At 41.9% G+C, this 11,360-nt stretch overlaps 1 protein-coding gene across 2 annotated transcripts in view; it reads left to right on the top strand.

The window, feature by feature from the left end:
- SYN3 (synapsin III) overlaps positions 1-11,360 on the top strand; it is a 183,536-nt gene that overhangs the window by 36,193 nt on the left and 135,983 nt on the right. For both annotated transcript variants that reach the window (XM_062588974.1, XM_062588965.1), the window contains one exon: positions 6,507-6,663. In XM_062588974.1, the coding sequence (XP_062444958.1) occupies positions 6,507-6,663 (157 nt within the window). The remainder of the gene's footprint in view (positions 1-6,506; positions 6,664-11,360) is intronic.

Below are 11,360 nucleotides of genomic sequence, written 5' to 3' on the forward strand. Positions count from 1 at the left end.
AGAGTAATTAATATGCTGGAGGACAGATCTGCCATTCAGAGGGACTTCAGCTGCTGGGGAAATGGGCCAAAAGGAACCTCGTGGAGTTCAGTAAAGACAACTGCAAAGTCCTGCACCTGAGGAGGAATAACCCTATTTACCACTATAGGCCAGGGGCCAACTGGAGAGAAAGCAGTTCTGCAGGAAAGGACCTAGAGGTCCTATGTGCCCTGGCAGGGAAGAAGGTCAATTGCTCACTGGGCTGTATTTGCAATAGTGTAGCTAGTGAGATTCTGTTCATATCTGGAGTCCTGTGTCCAGCTGTGAGCTCCCCAGTATAGAAAAAAAAAAACATTGACAAACTGGAATGACTTGAGTAAAGTGCCACCAATATGGTTGAAGGACTAGAGCGAATGACATCCAAAGGAGAAATTAAGAGCTGGATTTGCTCAGCCTGTAAAAGAGAAGGCTAAGGGGGACCTGCTCACAGCCATCAACTAACTAATAGGAGGATAGAGAGAAAATGAAGCCAGACTCTTCTTGAAGGTGCATAGTGAAAGGAAGAGGAACAAGAGGACCAAGTTACAGCAGATGAAATTCCAATTAGAGCTAAGAAAGAACCTCACTTTCACAGTGAGGGTGGTCAAATACTGAAATATGTGCCCAGAGAGACTAGGGACTCTTTATCCTTGAAAATATTCCAAATTTGACTGGACAAGACTTTGAGTAACCCAATGTAACTTTAAAATTAGCCCTGCTTTGAGCAGAGGTTGGACCAGATGACTTCCAGAGATCTTCCCAACCTGAATTATGCTGTTCTGTAATGTTGGAAAGTATTCTCTTCACCTTTAGAAGCTTAAGATTGCAAGCATTTCAGAAGGCAAGCTGCTGCTGGCAGATACAGTTGTTTCTTTGAGGCATTGCTAGGGTCCATATGCATTTCCTTGTCAAGGTTAATCAGTTTGCAAGAAAAAGGTATGACAGACTTTGGAGACTGCCACTAAACAGTTTGGGGAATGTGGGACAAGCATTTTAATGGCTCTTTGACTTTAACCATTGGTCTGTCCCCAAGAGGCAAATTAGAACATCTTCCAAGATGTCCTAATCTCTGTGTAGTGCTACTGGTCCCACTTGATTCCTGTTTCCTGCTCCTTTTATTGCACTAAATTACTCCACAACCGCATGGTTTTGCCCCCAGGCATTTCTCTAATAGTGTCCTAAAAGACTGTCTGTTCCTTCTTCTAGCCTGGGAAAGCCAGCTATTTCTCTGTCCTATGTTGCCTTAAACTATCTCTAAATAACCAACCGACTCTGAGTTATCTTATTCACATAGGTAATCACATCAGCGTTCTTTCTTTGAATAACCACAGCAGGGTTTGCCGCTTTCTGTAGGAAATATGACAAAGGTCAGTTAAATGTAATCAAACGTTTGTCTGAAACAGGATTTTTTCTTAGCAAATTTCTCGTTTTACTATGCTATCCAATGTAGTATTAAATCTAACATCATGATAGGTGAAAATGTCATGTATTTCTAATTACTTTTCAGTGATGTAATAACAATTCCATTAACATCCTGGTAAAGCACAGAAAAAGCTTGTTCTTATTTCATAAATGCCCTTTTCTATTAACTATCAGATATCTGAGGCACTGCATACTTGCAGGGATTATTGCACTTCTCAGGTAGTCACAGCCAGTTAAGGTTTGGACATCTGCCTCAGAGTGTTGCCTGCCTTACTTCCTAATAATGCAAAGCTTGTTGTATCATATTGATTAATTTTACACTTTCCTTCCTTTCCACGGCTTGCTGAGCAAATAGGAGAGGCTTTGGAAGAGATCTTAGTCAAAATGTGATGATCAGTTTCAGAAAACTGAGTAAGGCCTCATTAAATAATTAAGGTGAATAGGTAGAACCTGAAGTGAAACTGTGCTTCTGCATTGTCCAAGGTAGACCTTCTTCAACTGACATGAATGACCAAGTGCTTTGTAAGACTAGCACTCTTTTAAGAGAGTCGAGTGCGTATCCAGCACTCACAGCGCAGACAGAGAGCTCTCTAAAGTCATTCCAAAAGGTATAAAACATGTATAAACCCTTTGACTGGCTGAAGTGAAAGGTGGAAGAGGCCATTATAAGATGTTTTGACAATATAATCTGTTCTTATGTTTTCCTCCTTCATGTCCATGGAGCTCTTTGTAGTTCAGTCAGGACAGCTGAGGGACCAGGAAGCAAGCCAGAGTTATATCTATAATCAGAAGTAAGAAACAGGAAATCTCTTTCAGACATGGAACTTCCCAGCAGGATTTGCTGTCATCATCTTCTGTATCCCATCCACAATGGCTGGGGACCTGCTTACTGCAAAGAAATGTTACAGATGATCTTTTTAGAGCTGATTTTCTTCTTGTCACCAGAGATGTATGACAGTTTGGGTCACCAGGACAGTTACTGCTGCTCCTGAGATTGTTTAACTTCCATAGTTAACATTAGGCATCTCTTAAATTACTTTATATTCCCTCATTTCTGACAAGTCTATTTCCAAGAAAGCTAACACTGTTGCAAATTTAAGGGTAGATGGTTCCAAGCTAAGAAATTATATCCTGCAGTCGGAGCTCTTCCTTTCTCTAAAGTATTAGGTATTCCAGACCCAGACTTTACACTTGGGTTTGTCTCTAAGGTATAGTTTTACTGCTAAAAAGGAAAAAAGCTGCTAAAATATATTGGAACAAGTTGAAAAGGAGTCAGTTAAATGTAAACAAACATCCTCCACTACAGTATCAGAATCAAGGACTGGCAGCACTACCAGCCTCATAGCCAGATACTCGTCATCACTCTGGGGTGATTGACTGTTGTAATCGGTAATTATTGGTCAACCTAAATTGCCAGGAGGGGAGGTAGGCTGAGCAGCAGTCATATGCCTTGACTAACATCTGGCAAAAGGAAAGAACTACTACAAATGGAGAAAAAGCTACAGTGGCTTGTGGGGGGCTGCTTCACTCTGGGGGCAGCTGATTATGTCCTGCACTGCTCGGATCGTTGAAAGGGTTGCGCCTTGTGTAGCAGAGGTCAACATTTGCAGTGATATGAGCTAAAAGGAATGCTCCTTTCCATTCCAGAGGAAAACAAAATCTCACAAGTTATTTCAAGCTGAAAATGAAACTTTTTCAGTCTCTTGCCTTTATTTTTTTTTACAAAGAATTCTTATATCCCTATGCCACTCTGGGAAGATGTTACAGGCATTTTAGTGGCCTTTCCTTTGCCAGAAGGTGCTGGGAGTCAAAATATAAACGAAAACTGAGCCCCTGGGGTCTGAGAAAGGGCTTTTGTGCAAGGATTGTGGCTAAAGACAGGCTCCAGTTGTCTCTCTTGGAAGCTTCATCAGTTTGGCTATCATGGTAAGGAAGATTCATGACTTTAGGCAGGTTTCTGCCATGTAGTCCAGGAAGGGCACTGCATGATTGTGCAGAACACAAGTACAAGTCATTAGAAATATATTTTAGATCTGTGGTTCACTTTTAGATCCATTTTTCCATGTCTTCTCCTTGCTTATTATATATCTGAAGCTTGATGGGGTCACTTGTATTCTTTCTGTGACCAAACCCATTCTCATAAATTGTCTTTAGCAGGAGTCTGGTTATAGTCTTGTTCAAAGGTCACCACCAGTGGTGGTGTAAATACTGAACAGACATATCTAATGAAAATTAAAAAGATGAGTACTCCTGCCATTTCTCACCTAGTCCTGCCAGACTCAGGTGCTGAGAACCTCAGTATGTTAGGTGCTAATGTGTTTGACTCACCTAATGTTTTTGGCCATGGTGTTTCAAATGTGGGACTTCTCTGTAACTTGTCTTTCTACTTATGATTTCAACTTTCTGTTGTGTGAGACTCTGTTGGGTTGCACTGAACTAGCGAACAAAATAGTTAAACTAAGAGCTATACAAATTCAAGGTTCACCTTGTTAGAATAAGACTTATAGTCTGCAAATGAGCAGTAGCATGCAAAACTAATCTTCTACCAAAACAATAAGAATCTTCTTCCATGAAGCAATCAAACTCTTTTCTCCTCAGTTCACTAGTACTCCTGGTCATTCAGTGTTCATGTTGACATTCCTGCTGTGACTATTTGTTTTCCTTTTACTGTCTATTATACTTTCTAACTCCTAATCCTACATTTTGCTACTCATCCCTGTTTCTCCTTTGCAGACGTCTCCCAGACTCCATGGCTCTCTAGCTGATGTTCATTCTCTGCTAGTTTCAGGCCCTGCACTCCTCTGCCTTTTCCTCGGTATCCATGGGAACATGGTAATTGTCCCACAGTTTAAAAGAGAAATTCAGTGTCCACCTTCACTTTAAAGAGATTCACTTCTCATCTGCTGCATGAGAGAGTGCCCTGCCTTCCTACATGATGCAGAGTTTGAGAATAGTCTTTTCTACATTTATTCTGTATTCTTGTGCCCATCTTGTAAGTTGAAAAACTCTTCCTTTGCCAAGATCTAAAAAGACTAGAGCTTTTTCTAAGTTTTTGGCTGGCAGAAATAAAGCCATTGAAGGCAGTTTCCCAGACACTGTATGTTCTGCTCCTAGCTGGCCACACTCATTAGCATGCTTCCTCTCTACCCCTGCACCTTGTGCCCCTCCCTGGGTGTTGGAGGAAAGGTTCATGCACAAATACTGTAGCTTCTTCAGGGAAGACCAGAGCAGTGGTCTAAACCATTACATATAAGGCCTCAGTAAGTGTTCTTCCCCAAGTTAAGCTATGGAAAAGGCTTGAGCTGTAACAGAGACCAGTTTCTTCTTTATGGGCTCTGAAAGCTAAAGGAAGGGGAGACATGCCTGAAGCTCCTGCCCCAACAAGCACCACTCTGTTTAGCAACTCAGCAGAGACATTGAGTCCTGATCCTAGGAAGCTGATTAATCCTTCCTGAGGATCTGTGTCTGCCTCTGGGGTGCCTTCTACATGGAAAGTCCAGAAGAAATGGAGCAGCTAAAGCTTTCCAAAATTAGTGTTTGCTTGCTGTTTCTCAGCAAGGGGTCACCACTTGCCTTAGCACCATTGACATCAAGGAGGTCCATAAATCAGCACATTGATAGTGAATGCTCATTATGCATCTCGCTGCTGGAGGAAAACACCACCTTTGGTGCCAAGTACATTAAGGAACCCGCCTGGTTTAAAAATGCGCCATGGGAGGGAATCACAACATTTCCAAACGTGTGCCTCTTGCATCACAAAAGCAGGGAACGCTCCTTGCCATGTCTAGAGCCATAACAAAAGCCCAAGGCTGACAAACAAAATGAGCAGCTTTAAAACAACAAAGCTGTTCTGGACTTAGTATACAGTGTTTGTTGCCACAATCTGGCGCAGAGTTACCATCTCATATTTCCCTGCCAGAGTGATGGAAACATAAATAGGGGCTATAAACCCAAGTATTTCCAGCTTATACATCCAAAGGATAGAAATTATAGTCTCTTAACAAGGAAAATGTTCGAGGGTAGTGAGGTAATGGGACCTGGTTACAGATCTCATTTCTCTGAAAAACTTTAATACAGCATGGAAATTTTTTCCAATGTCCTTGATGCAACCTTTGCTAAAGTATAAAATAATCCCCTGCTGCAGTGGAAAAGCCCCTTCCATGACTTCAAGAATGAGCTGCTCAGCTCCATTTTGGAAATAATTTCTTTCCAGCTGCTGTTTCCAAAGACTTTTGAATGGCTCCAAAGATACAATGTCACCAAGGAATGAGTTCTGGCTGATTGAAACCTAATCCATTACCTACTGGCTTACCTAGCAAGTACCTCACTCTTCCGTCCATTTCGTTACAGCTGCTGCCTTTGAACCATAGAAATCCCAGCTCAAGTCTTGCTAAATAACACTCTGGAAGTCAATACCATAAGTCACATCACTGGACTGGGGGTTCTGCTCATTTGATTAATTACTCTATCATATCCATATCTGCCCTTTGCTTGTTGACATGTAGCCCAGGATGTGCTGTGCATGTGGTAAGCTGATTACAGGAGAAATGTGTGTTAATGCATGGATGTGTACAATAGCTTTTTGAAATCCCTCATGGTGTTCCCACCCACTGGGCATTGCTTCAATATTCAGTTCAATCATCAGGAAACAAACTCATGCTGCCTCATCTGCATAGCACATTGCAACAAGTGTTGCCAAATATGGCCAAGCTTTTCTAAAGAAAAGAGAATCCCTCTCCCCCCCACCCCAGTATATTTACAGCCCTTGGCTCCACTTGTGGCTTGTTCCTATGCATGCCTGAGTGACATGGAAATTGTAGCAAATCTTTTTGGCATGTTTCTACACTCTCACACTTGCAGCTATGTTGAATTTTTCCTTTTTTTTTAATGACTAGGGTTTCTTATTTGTTTTGTTACCTTCTAACACAAGCAATACATGACTAGAGGCCCCAGAAAGAGCAAGGTGTTAATGAAAGGAAAAGGAGAAGGATGGAGAAGAAATAAGGAGAGGCAAGAAGTATTGCTGAGTATGGAAAGTAAAACATCACTCCTATCATGTTTTCCAGATCCTTCAAGCCTGACTTTGTTCTGATCCGGCAGCATGCCTACAGCATGGCACTAGGAGAGGACTTCCGCAGCCTCATCATCGGCCTCCAGTATGGTGGAATCCACACAGTCAACTCCCTCTACTCCATCTACAACTTCTGCAGCAAGCCCTGGGTGGTAAGTGGCAATCTAGCCCTAACTGCATGTCGAGGCTACAAAGTAAAAATCTAGTATCAACAAAGCATCAAACTCACCTTCTGTTTTGTTTTATGGGAATCTGCCTCTTTAGGCTAAAGTCAAACCTCAACAACCTATCCAGCTGGGAATTAAAAAAAAAAAAAAAAAAAAAGAGAGAGAGAGAGGAGCAGGAGAGTCAGAGGAGTAAAGCTGGCCATCATAGGACCTGCAGGAAGAAGTCAGATGTCAACACCATTTCAGAGGCCACACTTGGGTCTTCCAAGCAGTTTAATCCCAAAGTGCCCTCCGTGGTCACTGTACTTGTACTTCCAGGATGGAAATTTCCCTTGCATTGTTCTAGGAATGAAGCAGGGAACTATAAGCTATACAGAAGTGACAAGGACACCAGACTTTCCAATCTCTCTCTCACTGGAAAATTTTCAGATACTTTTTTAGGAATTCCCCTTTCCTAAGGCACAAATATAGCCTTGATTGAGATGTAACGTTCATAATAAGAGCTAACCATTTTCCTCATTACTTTATTGAATCTTTTCTCACTTTCTTGAAATAAATATCCTATGAGTCTTCAGAGTGTTGATTGGCAGTTCAAATCTAGCAGAGGTCTGTAATGACTCAGTTCTTTTCTTCAATGACTATAGAGTGCTGGATTTAACCCATTTCCTACTGAAAAGGTGCCAGCATTATAAGCATAGCTGTCTCAGTTTTCATCCCTTTTATGACATTTGGAGTCTTCATTGAGACCAAAGTTGCAGTATTGCATAAGACCAAGATTTAGCAAAAAGAAGATATAAATTTGGGATTTTAAGCCTGTATTTAAGCATTTACACATGCAGTCTGCTTTTCCAAAGCATTGTGTGACTTGCAGTGCTAGACCAACCCGAGTCTAGCACTGTTTTGTGGAAGCAGTCTGGGGATGATGTCTGCAAGTAGAGCTGAAGGCCAGAACAGTTTCCAACCTCTCAGAGTTTCTACAATGTTGATTGCTTCTGGAATCCCAGGGGGTCTTGAGAACCAGCACTATTTTTTCTTCTCCATTTGGTGCAATGATTACAATCATTTCTCATTGTTATTGCTATCAATATGACATCCCATCAAAACAGCTTCAAAGCTCTTATCACCACTCAGAAAGCAAAGCTGGTGCCAATCATGGTGTCCTTCAGTATCTGCACCTGGACAGTGAGCCCTGCAGAATGCTCATATGTGATCAGTACACAAGATAACATCCTGTCTTTTCCAAAAATGTTGCAGTGCATTAATACACTAGGTAATCTCAGTCCTCTCCTCCAGGAAAAATCACACTTTTCCATCTCTGTATGAGTAGCCCTCAGTCTCCATTTGAATGACTGGGGTTTGTGGGAATGGAAAAAGGAGGAACAGGGGGGATCAGCACAAGTTTCAGCACAAGCTCTGGGATTTGTTTTCTACAGTTGGTTTGACAGACTATGAGTGAGTTGACCTCAGTGACCAGACAAAAAGTCTCTGCATTTACACTGGCTTTTGCTGAGGAAGACTATCATGTGGTCTTTTCCATCTGATTTTGGGACTGAGTCTGCCACCGTTCAGTTGACATTTTTCAAATCATTCCTTGTAATTATGGTTGTGCTGATGTGCAGGGGCCTCAAGATGTGACAGACTTATTTTTAGGAATCTAAAATAAAAGAAAACAAACAAACTCAGCACACTGCAAAAAAGGAGCAGGGTTGGCAAGGTAGTGTGGGAGAAATTGGCTCTGCCAGGAACTCATCTTTAGCTATTCTGGGTCTGGTTCTGCCGTATTTTACTCACGGGGAATACAGCTGGCTCAGACAACCTTCCCAGAAAAATCAAGGAAACCACTCAAAAAACATTTAAAACAGGTTTAGAGAGTGCATCTTCCCCTTCTGCCCCCCCACACACATTACTCTCCACCTCCAAATATAGAGAGTGCAACTATTACACAATCTAAGACCTCAAGTGGGATCTAAGCTGGTGTTTGGCACCACTGAAGTTTTATCAGGTTAGCTTAGGCAGAGATTGCAGTGAGGCATCTGAGGAAGGCAGAAAGCTTCCCTTGCAGCAGAACCAGAAGGTTTTGTGATAGCTGGAAAATGAGAGATAGGGACAGACCACTTTACTTTAGTGCATGTTCCATTTTGGTTGCAAAACAGACGTCTTGAAATGAGGGATCTGTTTAACAAAGATTACTGGAAACTTTTTTGGACCTATGAAATTATTGAGATACATTAAGAAATGAAATCAGATCCCCTTGGGAAATGTGCTTTTTGGTCTTCATTTTTTTCCCCCCTAAAGGTGGTTCCATTTCACTGAAATGTTTATGATTTGTGGAGGAGAATGGAAGGCAGACTGTTTTTTCTTGGCAATTTGCAATGATGTTTTTGCAGCAACTGTAATTACAATCAGCTGAGTTTGGGTTTGAGTTTACTCAAACATGCAGACCCTTTTTTAATGACATTTGCCAGGTTTCCAGTGCTGCAATACGCATTTCTTCAAAGGCTAAAATTTGCATTAAAGACAGGCACGTTTTGAAATAGATGTTTCTGAAGAAAAGACCCAGACATTTAGGGGGATCTCACACACAGAGAAATGAGGTCTAAGATGATCACAGAAGCATGGCGAAATAGTGCTACAAGCACAGTAAAAACAATGCTTCAACCAGTCGTAATAACTTTTGTGTTATTAAAGTTACAGTACAAAACTGTGGGAATAATGCTCAGACTAGTACTCATATTGCATACAGTAATGTCCATAACTGAAAGACAACTTTTGCATCTGTAAGACTGCAGAAAATATGAAATCTTGAAGATCAGCATCTTCCTCAGAGCCCACGAGAATCCCAGCCAAAGTACCATTGACTGTAAAGCAGTATCTGCTCCCTGGTGGCCTAGATGCTTTAAAAATATTCACCATAGGCCTTGAAATTTATTTAATGGAGCATGTTATTTCTCTGTAAAGATTCCCTACCAGAGTAAATCTGGTGTAGAAGAGGTCAAATCAACTTAGACAAAACAATGCATTTGCATACCTGCTCCAGGTCCATAAAACCTAGATTGTGCTGCATTGTCTTGCCCAGAGCAGCTCTGTGGTCTGGATTCAATTTCCCTAAAATCAGTGGGGCCACAAATAGTAAGTACTGATAGCAAACCATGAAAGAAAGGTAGGTATGTCTAGCAGAGCTGCTGGCAGTGACATTCCTACCCATCTAAAATACACCAGGATGGCTACTTGAGCTCTTTCATTAGGTGCCTAAAAGGCTGCGGTAACACGTGACATTGGAGTCTCTCAGCCAATATCCTGCTCTTACTGATCATATCTGCTCCCCTAAAAAGAATGGAGCTGACCCATGAGGGTCAATAGCAAAGTCAGAACTTTTTGCAGGCCTGGCCCACAGAGGAGGCCCTCAGCTGGTTCAGTCCCTCACCTGTTTGTCTGAAATGCTTGTTATTTCAGACGCAGCCAAGAGCTGCATGCTTCAAAAGGAAGCCCAAGGAACAAGTCAAGATGCCATTTGTCAACTGCACAGTTGTTCCAGTTATTTTGTTTGCGCTGCTTCCCCAGGATCACATGGATGTCGCCTCATTGCCAGGCTCACCCGGGCTGCCTGCACACGCAGCATGGAGCATGTGCTGCTCTCAGCCAGGGTGTTTTTCTTCCTCTCCCTGTTTTCGTCTCATTCCATTTAACTTTTAAGTCCTGTTTGCTCACTTTGCTAGTCAAAACAGGGCTTTATTTTTCTTCTCTAGGATGTGCAGAGCTAGTGCAAGTAGTTAAGAGAAGCAAGCTGTCCTTCTTCCACAACATCAACACCCTCCTTGCCAACAATAATTATTCTACATGGGGAGTTTTTCTCTTATCTGCTGATGCATGTGAGGGGGTACCAGTGTTAGTGATGGGATATGCCAACTCTTGGTGATTCTAGACTTCTTAAGTGCCACATTTTGACCAGCGAGATTAAGAATAGGATTCTTTGCATTTGTCTGCAAATCTGCTGGCAGTTACCCCTTCAGCAGCTGGGGGTTTTCTTTCCTCTTCTTGTTCCTTAGATGTCTACCTCCTTCACTTAATGTGTGTGTGAGCTCCCTCAAGATGAAAGCATCCCTAGGGCTGCTGGGGAACTTGAAGGAGCTTGTGTAAAGGACTGCACAGCGAGACTTGGCCTAAACTGGAGATTTTTCATTGATTCAACTTGATTTACCAAATTTCCAGGTATCGTTCTACTTTCCATTCAGAGGGCTTGCAAATCAGATTCAGTTGGTAAATTGCTTTGCAAAAAGAACATCAGTGGGGAGTTCAGTCACATCTACCAGCTCGGCAGGAGCCAAGATTCTCACTTTTTTTGGAGCGATCCACAGTCATTATATTCTATTAACACTCATGGAAATAATTGAGCTACAGTGTTCAGCTTTATTCCCTTTTCTGTGAGACTGCCAGTCTGAGCACATTACTGCCAGTTCAGCATTGTCTGTGGTAATAAGGAAAGAAGGTGGGATGGCTTGATGTGTGATGCTAAGTCTCTGCTGAGATCTCGAAGATTTCAGGTGTATATGTCACATCTTAGTGTCTTATTTTTAATATCTCAGTCCTGCTTTGACAAACTTTTCTGCCACATATGTCAGGGTATCATGTTCTCTTTCTTAGATAGAACTTGTTTTCTCCAGCTGATTAATGATAGATTTTAT

The sequence above is a fragment of the Rhea pennata genome, chromosome 1 (genome assembly GCF_028389875.1).
Source record: "Rhea pennata isolate bPtePen1 chromosome 1, bPtePen1.pri, whole genome shotgun sequence".
Taxonomy (NCBI): Eukaryota; Metazoa; Chordata; class Aves; order Rheiformes; family Rheidae; genus Rhea; species Rhea pennata.